Source organism: Sceloporus occidentalis, unplaced genomic scaffold (genome assembly GCF_023333645.1).
Source record: "Sceloporus occidentalis isolate IW3139 unplaced genomic scaffold, rSceOcc1.0.p SCAF_7, whole genome shotgun sequence".
NCBI classification, from domain to species: Eukaryota; Metazoa; Chordata; class Lepidosauria; order Squamata; family Phrynosomatidae; genus Sceloporus; species Sceloporus occidentalis.
The window spans coordinates 88,163,114-88,179,528 of record NW_028316987.1 but is presented as its reverse complement, the minus strand read 5'-3'; the positions used below and the strand labels follow the sequence as shown (position 1 = coordinate 88,179,528).

Below are 16,415 nucleotides of genomic sequence, written 5' to 3'. Positions count from 1 at the left end.
TCTACAATGAGGGAACTTTTGAAACAGCAGATTCAATTTTTGGTTTCTGCTTGCAATGGGCCATGACCCCAAATTGGTATTGCTCAGCAGAGACACACCCACACCGTGGTGGATAATTAAGGTGGAGCAAATTCTGTTTGAGCACAGAAGCAACTTCTAAAATATGGATTGGTGAATTGATTGGTGCTCCCATCTAATAGCTACACTACAAGAGTTTTGTCCAAACACAGTCTAAAAGGAGTAGAAGGAAAAAAGGAGTCATGTGCCACTTCTAAGGCTCATTAATTTATTTCAGCATACTCTTTTTTGTGCACTTCTTCCTAGATCTGAAAACTGGGCTGTAGTCCACAAAAGCTTATGCTGAGATAAACTGATTAGTCTTAGAGGTGCCACAAGTCTCTTCCCCTCTCCCACACTCTTTTTATATAGACTAAGGTTGCAATCCACCATCTCCTCAGTGTAGCATAAATATCTGCATGCGGTGATATGCTGCACTACAAAACCCCATGTAGAATAGCAAAATTACACATGTCAATGAGTGGGTGCAATTGCAATGTACAACTACAAATGAAATGCATAACCACAAGGCACTTATGAAATGCACAGCAACAATGGACAGTGTTGCTGTATGAGTAAGAAGTTACACTTCTGCTGCTGTCAACAGAATGTGCCTGTTGTACTATGGCAAATAATTCACCTCGCATATGTAGCATATTTCACTAAGTGAATGCCACTATTACTTGTCTGGGGAGGGGAAACTATGGTGGTTTCTTTTAACAATTTTGGTAACTGCTGCTGAATATTTTCAAGCTTTTACCCCACATCCATTGGTTTTACTCTATAAAGAGATACACTCGTGGCAGGTTAAACAATAGCAGCATGAGATATACATCTCTATTCTGAGCTGCCTTTCCTTAATGCTGCTCTTCTTTTACAATTCTCAGCTGCCTGGCAATAGTGTATTTTTATGATTTGATGCTTCTAATGTATCTTAATGTTTCTCATCTCATTGTCTCTATCTCATGTTAGCTGTGCCCTAAAAGGCAGCCTATTAATATTTTAAATAAATAATAAGGATTTTATAGAGTTCGATGAAACTGAACTCACCAGTAAGGCTTCTTAAGACCATGTAATCCAGGGAAAAATATTAGGCCGTAAAACCAGATTCTGCATCCACACAAACCATTAAGGGAGGGTGCCGCAGACAACTGAAGTGTTTTAGGTATAGGAGGTCTGGGACAAATATAGATTTGTGAGTCCTCACTCTCCAACACTATTTCTACAAATATGGGCAACAAAATGCAATCCAAACATTGATACTTTCTGAATTTTTTTGCTGAATCAAAGCAAGGCAGTCTTGAAACACTTGAGTTAAGGCTGACTGTGAATAGAGCCTTTGTGTCTCAAAACAGAGATGAAGCAACTGGTGGGTCCCAAGTTAGAAGGGGTCATAAGTCAGCTTCAGGTTTTACTCCAGAAGAGCTACCAAAGCTCTGACTAAAACCCAGAACAGGCTGACTACTCCAATGATGTGGAAGACACTACCTATTGTTGAGTCCAAAGCCTGAAAATCTTTAAAATGTATTGGTGCTGCAAAAATCTAATCCTGTCCCTCTTCTAGAGCTACTGAAAGGTTTGCAGTTAAATTCAGAGTTCCGTGGAAGATGATTATCATCCCTGCTAATGACGACGTTTGGTTCTACTACAATACACTCCCAAACTATTACTAGTTATATGGAGAAGATATTTTTAAGGGATTAGTTTGTCAGATAGGGTTTAGGAAAATAACTGTAGCAGCTAGAGTAATCAGACAGAAAGAGTGATTATTATTTGTTGAATTTATAAAACAGGTAATATTGAATAAAACATGAAACCAACTTAAAATAGAAGTGGAATAAAGTGGTATCAGTCTCATATCTCTCTAGTTCCACCACTGGAGTGCTGCTTTTTGAAAAGGCCCTTTTCTGAGCACCACTAACCAAGCCTTTTAAAGCAGCAGGACATTTATCAGTGATGACTACAAATTAGAGGAAGATTTGTAAGGAAGGAAGGTGTGGTTTCTTTTCTCTTTGGGGCTGAGCAGACAGGCCAGGATAACATGGGCCAGGTCCATGCTATCCTGGCATGGTCCTAACCTGGTTCAGTCACTGGGTTGGTCTCTGGGTCATCATGGGGCCCACCACCTCACCATGGACCCACTAACTCTGTGGGCTTCTTACCTTCCTTTACCATTGAAGATATTGAGCAGACCCCTGAAGCCATGACTGATGTGGAAATGGGGCACCTAGCAGCATTCCTCTGGACAGGCACCAGTGGACCCTGAGATGCAGGGATGGAGTAGCATCAATGGTGGAGGAAGGAAGGGAGTGCATGGCCTGCCTGGTCTGCCCAGGGTTGCTGTGCAGGGGTTACCATGGAACATCTCTGTAGCACACAGCAGTCCATTTTGACCCACTCTAAGGCCGCTTTGCACCAGGATTGGATGCAAAGATGATTGGCATCCTGACTCTGGAACTGTGATATTGATCTGCATCATCTGAAAAAGATGACATGAGGCTGGGAGAAACACGAGCTTTTGGCCCATGCAGACAGCCCTTTCATGGGTGCATAGGAGATTCAGTTTTTAGAAATAAGCTATAACAAATATGCCATACACCAAGAGAAATAGTGAGTAGCAAAGTCATGATAAGGTATGGATTAAGTATTGGCTAGAAAGGGATGAAGGGTGATGTGAATGTTTGTCAGCACAGGGGCATATTACAACGGCTTTTAACAGCACAATCCTGCACATGTAAATTTGAAGAAAAATCCATTGGTCATTAATGAGGCTTATATCCACATAGGCATGTACAGGATTGTGACTTAGAAATGTGTTAGCTGTACTCTCAGTCTTTGACAACCATAACAATGCATTATGCCATAAAGAGCTAACAACTTTTCTATGGACAGTGGTGTCTCCATAGAGAAATGGTGCCTCCATAGAGAATTGGCTAATGAGGGCTTGGAACATCGCTCTGATGGAGAAACTCACATCGATTAAGTGCCATGTCAGAAGTGAGCAAACTGGAGAAGACTTTCATGCAACATGGTTCACATTTATTATTTTGTAAACAAAAACCTGGATTCTCAGTCTCTTTTTGGGTCATGAGTGTACTTTTAATAGATAAAAGAAGACATTGGTTCTTGTCACACAATATTCCTTCTTAACAGGAATGTAAGTAAGATATGTGAACATCACAATACTTTTTAATCTTTCAAACTTGTAATCCTTTTTATTTTTCTGTCACCCCATGACAGAAATATGACAACAACAACAACAGGTGTGTGCATGTGTCACAGATGTATGAACATAAACCTTCTGAAGAGTGCCTACAATTCTTAGTCAGGATCAGACCATCTGCCGATATGTGGATCAGGCTTCTGAAAAACTACTCCTGATATAGAAACTCCCCTGTCATTTACTTCTTTCTTTTTATTACAGTTTTATACAGCTACAAATCTCAAGAGTCAGCTTCTCTGCATGGCAATGTATGCGGAGACGGTGCTCCTTTGGACAGCTATTGCAGTAGCTTTTAAATGCCCAGCCCAGGCATCCCATTTTAGTGGAATACTGGCCGCCTCCTTTGAAAAAAAGAAAAGAAAATGGAGGCCACTCTCTGTATCAATCTAGCTTTCCGCATGCTTGAAGTATGTCCAGGTTCTGTATGTTTTGTTGTTGTTGTTGTTGTTGTTGTTGTTGTTTTTAAAACACTGAACAAAATATACTTCTTTTAGTTTGCTTATGGATGCTTAGGCTGCATCTGCATTGCAGAAATAATGCAGTTTGACACCACTTTAATTGCCATGGCTCAGTGCTATGGAAGCCTGCGATTTGTAGTTTCCTAGGGCACCAGAATTCTGACAGAGAAGGCTAAATATCTCACAAAATATATCTCACAAAATGACAAATCCCAGAATTCCACAGCACTGAGCCATGGCATTTAAACTGTCAAACTGTGTTATTTCTGCAGTGCAGACAAGGCCTTATCCAAATTGAGGTACTAACTTCTGGTGAATTTGCAGAGAAGAGGTGAGGCTGGTGGAGCATTTAGCCAGAGGGGGTTATTTATTTGTTTTCACACACACACAGTGTGGTCTAGTGGTTTGAGCCTTGGACTGTGACTCTGGAGACTGGGATTTGGCTCCCAACTCGGCCATGGAAGCCCAATGGGGTGACCCTGGCCAAGTCCTACTCTTTCAGCCTCAGGGGAAGGCAATGGCCAACCTCCTCTGGAGAACTCTTGCCAAGAAAACCCTGTGATAGCTTCGCCTTAGGGTTGCCCAAAGTCGGAAATGACTTGAAGGCACACAGTCCACACCAGGACCAACTGCCCTGTTCTTTTGCCCTTTTAACAGCAACAAGAGAAGCTGTGCACCACCTCCTTCGACCCCTCTGGGCAGGAAGGCACCTGGCCTGGGCACCGCCACCTGGCAGCTGTGGGCAAGTATTCCCCAATGTATCCCTATGGGCAATGTATCCCTATAGACAACCCAAAAACAAATGACAGTACTTGCCCATAGGGAAACCATACTTGCCCATAGGGAAACATAGGAGAATATTTGCCCATAGGGAAACGTTGGAGATGTATTCTAGGTTTCCTTATGGACAGTAATTCCCAATATTTCTTTGTGGGCAAATATTCTCCAATGTATCCCTATAGGCACGTATTCTCCAATGACTCCCTATGGGCAAGTATTCCCCAGTGTATCTCTATGGGCGAGTATTCTCCCATGCTTCCTTATGGGCAAGTACAGTATTTCTCCAATGATTCTCAGTGGGCAAGCATGGTTTCCCTGTGGGCGAGTACTGTCATTTGTTGACCCGCGTGTGCCACCTCTTGACAGTCCTGGGAAAGCCGCCTCGCCACCCCAGGGATGGAGGGATGAGAAGGAGAAAGGAAGGAAGGAAGGAGGGAAGAGCCAGAAAACACGGCGGAAATCATCCACTTTGAGACCACTTGGACTGCCCTGGGCAGAGCTCTCTGACACAGAAGGCTGAAGGTCTCAAAAACTACAGTTCCCAGAATTCCCTAGCCTTGAGCCAGGGCAGTTCAAGAGGTCTCAAAGTGGATGATTTCTGCGGTGTGTTTTGGACCGATATAAGGCTGTATCCACACTGGAGAAATAACAGTTTAGCACTTGCCCTGGCTCAAGGCTATGGAATTTTGGGAGTTGGAGTATGTTATGGGGTCCAGAGCGGAGCTCCGCTCTGGGCCCACAACAAACTCCAACTCCCAGAATTCCATAGCCTTCAGCCAGAAAGCGTTGAAGCGCTGCCAAACCGGGTTATTCCTCCAGTGTGGATGCAGCCTGTCAGTCAGAGGGAATTCCTTCCTTGGGGAAACGCGGTGCCCCAGGAAACAGCGGACTCTCCCCCAAGAGTCCCTGGCATTGAGCCTGAGGACAGCTCAAGCGGTCTCGAAGCGGGTTAGTCCTGCAGTGCGGACGCAGCCCGAGCTGTTTCCCTTGAAGGCGCCTGGTCCTCCTTTCCCCTAAAGGAGAGCCTGGAGAGGGAAAGGCCCTCTTTTTCTCTCTTCCACACAAGCACACTTCTCGCGCAGAGAGACACAGACACAACCCCGGGGAGGAAGGCAATGCTATCCGAAGCCTCGGCGCTGCTGCTGCTTCTGGGTCCTTTTTGGGTCTCCGAGGCAGGAGGGGAAGCGGCGCCTTCTTTGGGGGCTCCTTTCTCCCCAAGCTTGGGCCAGGAGCCTTGGGGAGCGGGGGGCTCCTTTCCCTGCCTCTCAGGGCGCCCCAAGGAAGAGGAGCCCCTTCTTCTCCTGAGGAGGAGGCTTTCATTCCCTTCCTCCTCCTCCTCCTCCGAAAGAGCCTCGTCTTTTCCCTCTGAAGGAAACTGAGGGGAAACTCTCTCTCTCTCTCTCTCTCTCTCTCTTTTGGGACTCAGCTGCGAAGGAGAGAAGAAAGAGAAAGAAAGAAAAGCCCCCGAAAAGACGAGTCCCTTTCCCTTCCCGCCCGAGGAAAAAGAGAAGTCGGGGCCGGCTGGCAAACTTTCTTCAGCCTCCAAAGTCCAGGCAACAACTTTCCCCCCCAAAAAGATGAACCAGACGGCCGGAGTCTCCAACAGCGTCCGCTGCCCCGGCGGCAAAGGGGCCAAGGTAAGACCCCCCTGACCCCCCCCCCGAAAAGGAACAAGTTGGCGCCTTTCTGGAAAACCCTGGCCTCGGGCGTCTGGAAAGCTTGGGCGGCAGAGAAGGGCAAAAGGGGGTGGAGGGAGGCTTTGGAAGGCTTGTGTGTGTGTGTGTTGCACGTCTATATATGCCTATCCCGCCTCTGGGGCTGCATCCGTACTGCTGAAATAATCCGACTTGAATCCAGTCTGACGCCAGTGCCAGAACAAACCACCATTCCCAGAATTCCATAGCCTGGAGCCATGGCAGGTCAAGTGACATCAAACCGGATTCAAGTGGCGTCAAATCGGATTATTTCTCCAGTGTCCCAGCCTTTAACTGTCACGGTTCTAGGCTATGGCATTCTGGGAAAAGTGGAGTTGGTTGCCGATGTCACATTGAGGATGGAGCGAGCTTGTTTTCTGCTGCTCCAGAGAACAGGACAGGGAAAGAGAGCTCGACACTTCCCTAGCCATAGTTCAAGAGGGCTCCAACCGGGTTGTTTCTGCAGTGCGGATGGCTGGCATGCGGAGGAGGGAGGGCAACGAGGGGGAGAGCCCTTGGAGTAAAGCTGCCTGGCGGCCCAGCTGGCGGTGCTGCTGCTCTCCTCTCCCAAGAGCCTGAGCCGGATCAAAGAGCCCCGTCAGGGGGCGGGTGGCTCCTCGTGGTGGGAGCTTTGGAAGAGGAGCAGGAAGCTTGGCGATGGGAGCATTTTCTTCCCTCCTGGGCTCTGCCTTGGAATTTACCAGAGTTAAAGCACAGCCTCCAGCCCCCTTGACTCTCTCCCTTCTGTCCTTCCAGCCAGAAATCCTAACTGCAGTGGAGGTCTAAAAGCATCCTCATAGCTTGGGTAGGTGACAGCCATACCTCCTGTACAAGTCTTAAGTGCAGCCTTCAACAAGACCTTGACCATCTCCCTTCATATCTCTTAGGGGAGGTATGGACACCACCGACCCAAGACGTGAAGGTACCTTTTAGACCTCCACCGCAGCTGGGATTTCTAGCTGAAAGAACTGAAGGGTCAAGATTCCCTTGTAGAATTCAAAGACCCAGTGAATCTGGACAGTCTTGTAGCACCTTTGAGACTGACTGAAGGAAAGAAGGTGGTGAAAGGAGCTGTCCCTAGACTTGCGCCTCAGATGCAGCTCCACTCCAAACAAGGCTCTGAGGAAGCAGGCGCAAGTCTACAAAAGCTCATGCTACCAACATCTTTATTTCAGTGAGCCTTAAAGGTTCTACACAAGATTCCTTTGCATACTTAAATCTTGTTTATGGCACACATTGAAGTGGTTGAAGTGTAGTGAGTGGTTGTCAGGCTTTATTTTAACCTTCTCTTCATCCAGCCTCTGAGTTGACTTGAGTTTTCTGCCACATGGAACTGTCACCGCAAAGTCCACATGTTGTCTCAGAAATGAATTGCAGAGTTCAGTGGAACTTCTTCCCAGTGTCTCCCGGTGAAAGTAAACATTAGGTGGGTTTTCAATCCCAAATGAGAGCAACCCCCCAAAGAATTCTGCCTCCCATGAAATTTTGCTTCACTTCTCAAATTTCTAGCATTCTAGCACTGTAATAACCTTTTAAAAAACTTCAATTGGATTTTTGGAAATTTAGTTTCTGCATGCAAGAAAAAAAAGTTACAGGCAAAGTTACCAAGGAAATGGAAACACAACCAATATAGTAGTCCTAAGTGTTTCAATTTCTGGAATGCTAGAAATGTGGTGGCCTAAACAGATGGACTGAAAAAAGCACAGTGGGGCAACTCTGGCAAAATTTGCACCTAGTCTGAGGTAACTGCACACACCTGCCCCCAATTTGGGCCACTAGTGAGGTTTTGAACTGGGCTGGCAAAAGGAGCTGTATTTTACCACCCCTTTTTGACTTGGATCTTAGGAAAAGACGTGGCCTTGGCACAGTTTCCAGCTGCGCTCGGAACATGTGTCATCTAAACTCTAAGCCCCGAATGTGGCATGAAACGGTGTCATTTGGCCTGTCTGTTTTGGGCCTCTGTTAAAGAGGAAAAATTCTTATTTGGAGGGACAATGCCCCCTTTTTGCTGCCCCACCCAAAACTGTGCTCCTGCCCTGAATAGGGTCAGTGCACATCTCCCACCAATTTAGTGAAAGAGCTTCCAGATCACATGGCGGGACTTCTACAGGAGCTTTGGTCCAAGCATCTTTTCTCCCCACCTTCACCTCTTGCCATGAGAAATCAAACTATGCAGTTTAGATTTCCTGGAAAACTCTCAGCTAAACATAAGAGTTTGCACACAAACAGACAGCCCTGAATGCTGGGTTGGGGCCATGGCAACTGTCACAACTCCAACCTGTAGCTGGCTTTTCCACCTCAGCGGCTTTGTGGTGCTCCTGTAGCATACAGTGTATAAACTCCCCACCACTGGAGTACCACCAAGCTTCCTACCGTGTGGTTGAGCATTCATTGTGACGCCAGCTTGGGGGCAGCATCAGAGCATGTGACGTCTAAACGCTGCACTCTGATATCGCCCCCAAGCCAGCTGCAAGAAAAACTTTGAAAATCACAGTTTTCAAAGCCTATTTGTAATTCGATAGTTATTCTGTACAACATTCGCACATGGTTGTTTTGTACAGAAAACAGCGTTTTCTATTTCTGGATACTTAAAGAACACGTGTTTCTATCCATTTCCCCCCCTTCCATACTATGATTACCAGGGAAACAGTTGTAAACATATGTGTTATAGTTGCTCTAAAGAGAGCAGAATTCAGATTGATTTAGAAACCTGGATGTATTAAACCATCACATCTGGAGGTCACCAATCTGGAGAAGAAAGACATCACAAACGAAGGCCTTAAATCATGGATAGGAAACCCATGGCCTTTCAAAAGTTGTTCTGTTATCGTTCCTATCATCCCTCAGCATTGGCAGCATTACCTATGACTGGTTGAATTGTGTCTTTCAGCATACTACACAGAAAACCACACATTCTTCAGCCTTGCCTGTGTTGCTTGTGCCACATACCACAGTGTTGCCTTGTCTTGAAAAACAAAGCAATTTCCTTGATATGCGTATTTGTCTACTTGCTATCCCAACAGAAGGGTAAATTAATCAAACTGGCAGTACATTCTAGTTTTATGTCCTTTCTTCCATTTTGTTTTATGTTAAGGTTTAGAAAATGTTAAGGCCTGAGAATTTTTTTTTTTTTTGAAAACTTATAACAGTTAAAGATATATTCTAATCAAATGAGAAGCCTTTTGCCAGTTCATTGTGCCACAGATTGTGTGACCAACATACAATTCTAGTAATACTTTTGGGAAAAGAGTCAATTGTAGATACTAAATATGTCAATGATGAACTTATTATTAGTGTTTTCATTTCTGGTTTGCCTTAATTGGGAAGATTTTTGTTATGGTAAAACTATTCATACACCTGTTACAGACTGCCAAAATAAAGCTGCTTTGGGTCTCTTTGGAGGTATGCTGTTTAAATTATGCATGCATCCGAAGAATCCAGAAGCTGCACTCCAGTGCTTAGGAATGGAGTGTGGCTTTGGCGCGACCTCCGGACTCTTAGGACCCATGCATCATTTAAATAGCATACCTCCAAAGAGACCCAAAGCAGCTTTATTTTGGCAGTCTGAAACAGGCCTTAGATTACAATATTTACAACAGCTGACTACAAGTAAACTGTATAATGTGATTGTGTTTTGCTGTTATTTTGGCTATTATTTTAAAAATCCCTTGCATGTAGACACCAGATGCCAGTGTGCTAATCTTGATACATTGGGCTTCTTTTGTGGGAGAACTTAAATGATGACTTTTCAGAAAAAGCATTGCTATGAAACTAGCGGTTATACAATCGCCTTTGGTATTTTTGATAATTGTGGGTTTTCAGCAGTAATTCTTGGCATAAATTCTTAGAAAACCTTGAAGCAATGGAAGAAAAAATTCTCTCACCATTCAGATTTTTAATGACAAAACCCAGAAATGCTTTTAAAAGGTAGCACTTATTAAATCCAAACTTTGTATTCCACGTTGAGAATGTTATGACTTAAACTAACTTGTTTCTACCAGTTAGGTTTGTTCACTGAATTAATGGAACTTGGAATACATTCACTCCACCAAGTTCCCAGTGTTTCTGGGGGTTTACTTTTGTTTGGACTAACAATTTACGTTAGAACCAAAGTCTGCAGTCTAATACACTTATTGGTATAAACCCCAATTTAATTCAGTGAAACTTTTTGTAAAAATATTATGATTTGACACATGAAATTGTAGCGTTTCGTATATATCAGAAATATAAACATCTTAAAATAAAATGACATCTGTAGTTTTTTGTGGGTTTTTTGGGCTATGTGGCCATGTTCTAGAAAATTTTCTTCCAAAATGACATCTGTTTTTTTTTTTTTAAAGAAAAAGATGGAGTTGCTTGTGGTATTTTTAAAATTCTTCCAGTTTTGTGTTGCCTGAAAATGACCTTTTGAAGTCCACCTTGAGACCCAACTCCTTCTGTCTGTACTAGTCCAGATGTTTCAGTCTATGGAAATGAATAATTTATTTTGCATAAATCAAGCAGGATAGGGAGAAGGAGTCTGTGGTTCTCAAAATGTTGAAGGACTCCGGCTCCAGTTTCAGATCATGTCAGTATGGCCAGTTGTCAGGGGTGATAGAAGTAGTAGGTTGGGGTTGGTTACTGTAGGAATCTAGAGGGCCTTTTTAGCCCCCCTGTAACCCTCCAAACTCCATTCTATCCCCCAATGTTCTCTAGGGGCATCGATAGGGTTGCCATAAGTCAGGACCTCCAAACCGGGACAAATGTAGGACAAAATTTTAAAATGTAGGACACATTTTTTAACATGGAGGACATGCGAAAAAAATGGGTGATTTTTTTTAAAATGTTAATATAAATGCGGAGGGGAACAGGCAGGGTGAAGGAGCCTCACTGAAGCGAGGCTCCTTGGCCCTGTCAGGAGGGGAGGGGGCCAGGTGGGGAAGGAATCCTCCCATCAGGGAGGCTTTCTTTCCCCGCCTGGGCTCCATTCTCAGCGGCAGAGCCCAGGCGGGGAAAGAAGTCTGGCCTCGGTGAGGCTTCTTTCCCTCCCTTGGCTCCGGCGGAGCCAAAGAGGGGAGGGAAGCCCCCCCGCCAAAGGAGAGAGGCCTACACAGGCCTCTCTCTTTCCCCCGCCACCGCTGTTGCAGACTTTGCAACAAAGCCTGGGGTCGGGGGAAATCCCGGGGGCGGAGGCAACCCGAGGCGGGACCGTGCGGACCCACCCAAAACCAGGAAAGTCCTGCCCACAGGCGAGATACGGCAACCCTAGGCATGGGGGCATTTTCAACACATGTCTACTCCTCCCTGGGGCCTTTTTAGGTCCAGGAGAGGCCTAAAGAAGAAGTGAGTGGAAGTCACTTCCTCCTCACTACTTTGTTTTAAAAGGCCTCTTCTGGACCTCCTTAGCTCATGGACCCCAAAATGTGTTGGAAATGCCTCCCACACTCTCTAGAGGACTTTTTGAAGAAATAACATGTTTTTTTTTATTTTATTCCTGGGCCCCACGAAAATGGCTCTGGTGGGTGGCACATGTGGTTTGTGGGGTATACTTTGTCCATTCCTGTTGTAGACTAAGGTCCAAAACACACTATAGAAATAATATAGTTTGAGACCTCTTTAACTGTCTGGCTCAGTGCTAGGGAATTATGAGGATTGTAGTTTTGTGAGACACTTAGTATTCTCTGTCAGAGAATTCTGGCAGACACTAGCAGACAATTCCCATGATTCCCTAGCATTGAGCCAGGGCAGTTAAAGTGGTCTCAAACTATTTCTGCAGTGTGTTTTGTACCAGAGATGATAGAAGTCTGTCCTATAGTAGAGGGCAAGCTAATTGCTATGTGTGTGGAAGGTACCATTGCTTATTACTATAATTCTTACTTGGCATGAATGAGTGCTTATGTCCAACTACAAATATCATAGATGACTGAGGAGGGAAATGCCTCTGTTTGAAATGTTGAGTTTGCGATCTATCTACTGAAAATTAGTTTAATGATGACTAAGCCAAACTATGGCATCCTTCTTCAACATTAACAACTATGTTAATGTTGCTACTCCATATTTGCTATTATGGAGTATTTTGCTACTATTGGCGGGTTACAAACTGCCACTTACGACGCGCTCCGTGCGTGCTAGCGTTAGGAAGGGGCATGTTAGGGTTAGGAAGAGTCACCCCTTCCTAACCAGCCCTGACCCCAACATGTGCGGAGTGCGTCGTAAATGGCAGCACCCATCCACATGGGCGCCACCATTTTGACGTCTTGGACGCATAGCGTCCAGACGTGTCGTGGCAGAAGTGACACCGCGAGGGCGCGCTTCGCCCCTCGCGGCGCCACTTCCGCGTTTTGAAAAGGAGCGCCATTTTGACGCTCCTTTTCCGCTGTGCCGGGAAGCCTCGTGGTCTGGCTGCTGGGGCTTCCCTCCACAGCGAATGGCAGCGGCGGGAGAACGGCTGGTTGAGGGCGGTCTGTAACCTGCCCTAGAGTATTTAATTTTTCACAGTTTAACATCCGCCCACAATAAAAGTACTGGTGTTTGAAAAGGGACATGTCAGTTGTAAATCAAAAGAAAGTACAGCTATTATAATTTTCTAACTTGCTGGGAAAAATACATATTATTTTTGTCAACTTTTCTCTATTGAAAAAGTCATTTATTTCCTCTTTTATAATTATAGCTATTTAAATACAAAAGCTCTGTATGACTGACTATATATAGAGCAAGGTAGCCTTTCAGAGTTCAGAAATAAAATCATGAATTAAAACAAATGAAAAGAAAAGAAGATGAGCAATAGATGCAACTTATATCATCATTGAGGTGATGCTTCATTGGAGAACATTTAAAAAAAACAACACTGTTTTTTCACCTGCATATTTAATCAGAATTTTTGAAATGTACTGAACACATTGATACAGTTGTGGTTGCCACTCTGTAGGCAATTTAGGATCAAATACTGATAGTAAAGCCATATGCAATCTTCTTTTGTTTCACTAAAATTTGCCATCTCAACAAAGCAACCCATCATAGGTTTACATGAAGGCCAACAGCTATAAAATAGACATTAAAGCATTATAAAGACATTACTATACAGAAAGCTACTGTGAGCATCCTGTACTTTAGTAGGTTGAGGTTAAAACATCTGACCAGGAGGTTTTAGAAAAATCTAGTAAAATACTGTAAGCAACGGTGAAGTTTATGATGAAGAGGCAGGAAACAGATAAAGTATTATTTTTACTTGCACATCATTGACTGGGAAAAAACTCTTGCTGTGTGTTTTTTATGTATTTTGAGATTTATGGATTTTATATTTTTAAGCTGTATGCATATTTATTCATGTTGTACACCGCTTTGATCACAGGAAAAGCGGTATAGAAATAAAGTTTATTATTATTATTATTATTATTATTATTATTAATGCAGAGTCATGGAGAACAGCGTTGTGAAGTCTGGCCAATTATGAGAAATGGGACACTGCAGCTCTATTTCATTCTATCAAGAGTTAATGAACTCCTGCAGTTTCCTTACTTATAACCAGTCCATGGCATGACACTTGCTGCTAGCTTCCTCCTTTGCTGGTCTTTTAGGGTGTAGCCACACTGCAGAACTTAAAGCAGTTTGACAGCACTTGCCATAACTCTACCCTACAGAAGCCTGGATTCCTGAAGATGCCAGCCACAGATGCTGGTGAAACATCAGGAAAAAACTCTTCTAGAACACAGCCACATAGCCTGAAAAGCCCACAAAAAACTCTGGATGCCAGCCGTGAAAGTCTTCGACTTCACATCAGAATACTGGAATTTTGGTGAGGTATTAATCCTAGTCTGTTAAATAAGTCTGGTGCCTCACCAAACTACAAATCCCAGGATTCTGTAAGATAGAGTCATGTCGATAGTCTTTTTGAGAAATTCAGAAGGTAGTGCAGGCCACATTTTTCTCCCCACCAAAGGTCATAGTATGACAATGTTGTAGCTTACTGAAACAACATTTTAAAAGTCTATTGTCCAGTTATATGTTACATATTAAGGAATTGTGATGCAGAGTCATTGCAAAGGGACCAAAGCATCTGATTTTGAATCTGGCTAACATTGGACGCTCTGCCACAGTAGTCTTATAACAGACCCAGAGCACCCATTGCTTCCCAAGGGTATGGTCTGATGACACAGGATAGAGCAGTGTGGGAGTCAGACATACAATAATATTAGTCACATCTTTTGGTCCTGTGACTGGGATTTTTTTTTTCTTTATATGCAAGCAGCAGCCATGTCCATTTTCAAATCTGGGACTCAGAGCCTGCAGGGATGGGAAGGCTGATTAAGATGATCTGCTCCAGGGCACCTGTGGATCCAGATGGATTTCTGACGGCTCTTGGGGAGTTGCCTGTTGCCTTGGCAGGTGATACTGTCATACCCTGGCTGATCTCTGGAATAGGGAAATGGCCACTATGGTGATCATGATTTCCCCTAAGTGATCCCTCCCACAAAGTGGAGCCAAATGAGCTCTCAGTTCACTAGGGTGCTGGTGGTGATGAACTGAGTGAGACAAAAGTGATGATGGCTGAAGAGTTGGAGTGAGTCCAACCAAACATAGGCAAGAGTTCATTGGAAGGCTTATGCCATAGCAATGGTGTCAGTGAAGAAAATATACTTCTCTTTCACCATGGCATCTACCCAGTGACATTTAGTGGAGATGTCTCAAGTGGTTAAGGGCCAAGAAGAAAACAAAGACCACTCAAGAGCCTGCTCTGACAAATTTGCAAGACACTTTGCAGACAATCTCAGATCCACTCTGACTTGAATGTTGTAGATGAGACAGGTCTAGTGGATGCAATGTTGGCACCTTCTTGTCCTGTATTATTGGATATAATAATAATAATAATAATAATAATAATATGTTTTATTTATATACCGCTATTCCAAAGATCATAGCGGTGAACAGCAAGTAAGCTAATTAGCAAGTAAGCTAATTTGCCCCCAACAGTCTGGGTACTCATTTTAGCGACCTCGGAAGGATGCAAGCCTGAGTCGAGCTTGGGCCCTTTTGCTGGTCTTGAACTCGCAGCCTTGTGGTCTTGAGTGAATGGCTGCAGTACAGGCATTTAACCACTGCGCCACCAGGGCTCCAGGGATATGTTTCAGTAAGGCTGTGGACAGGATCCTAGGAGTGGTGAGAACCACCACATGTATACTAGATCCTTTTATGGCTTTTGAAAGCAGGTAGAAGGGAACTGATTGAGTGGGTAAGGTTAAGAGAATGTCCTACTGCAGCAAGGGAAGTTTCCATCCTGTGTAAAAGACACTGTAATCATGAGCCTGTTACTAAAACAGGCCTCCCTGGATCCCACCATTCTGAATGATTATTGGCCAGTCTCTGACATTCCATTTTGGGCAAGGTTCTGGAGTGAGTGGTGGCCTCTCAACTCCAGGGACTTCTGGATGAGATGACTTTGATTTTGACTTCAAGGCCTGGTTATGGGATGGAGATACACTTGTCCCTCCACATTTGCGGCTCTGACTTTTGTGGATTTGATTATTCATGGATTTTATTAATATGTTCTCTCTAGGAATATCTCGGTCCTCCAGCGCAACTCTATGGTCAACTTTAACCAAAAGACACACTGAAGGACCTAGAGATTCCTAGAGAGAACACTCCACTAGGCATTTGTAACTTCTGCAGTGCAATTCTATGGTCAATGTCTGGCAGATATTGACCACAGAATTGCACTGGAGAACCTAGAGATTCCTAGAGAGGTGTTCTCTCAGATAAAAACATAGTGTTTTTGTTATATATGTTTTTTCCACATTCACAGGGGCCCTGTGCCCCTAACCCTACTGCAGTTAGAGAGAACTAGACTGAAGACAACTTCCCAGAGGGCGTTTTCTGTTGCCGCTCCAAAAATCTAGAATGACCTGCTGGATGAGATCTGCTATCTAAGATTTTTGGAAGCCTTTAAGAAGGCAATAAAATGGATCTCTTCTAGCAGGCCTTCCCAAACTGATCTCCTCAGAATTTTCACTCTCCATTTGTTTAGTTGTACCCACCAGACTTTGATTTCAATTTATTTTATTAACCATTTTATTGGGAATTGTTTTTAATGGTATTTTAGGGTGGGAGGGAGATTGGGGAACTAGGATCTAATATGTCCTGTTATGCTTTTATCTGCTGATAATCATGTTTGACTTTATTGTTTTTGTTTGTTGTTACCTGCCTGTGAAGGGATGAGTGTAGTTTTGG

The 16,415-nt window shown here is 44.0% G+C and overlaps 1 protein-coding gene across 1 annotated transcript in view; it reads left to right on the top strand.

Annotated features, from left to right (window-relative positions):
• The first annotated feature begins 5,887 nt into the window (after positions 1-5,887).
• DPP6 (dipeptidyl peptidase like 6) overlaps positions 5,888-16,415 on the top strand; it is a 622,884-nt gene continuing 612,356 nt past the window's right edge. The window contains exon 1 of the mRNA XM_089533588.1: positions 5,888-6,155. Within this exon, the coding sequence (XP_089389714.1) occupies positions 6,096-6,155 (60 nt within the window). The 5' untranslated portion in view covers positions 5,888-6,095. The remainder of the gene's footprint in view (positions 6,156-16,415) is intronic.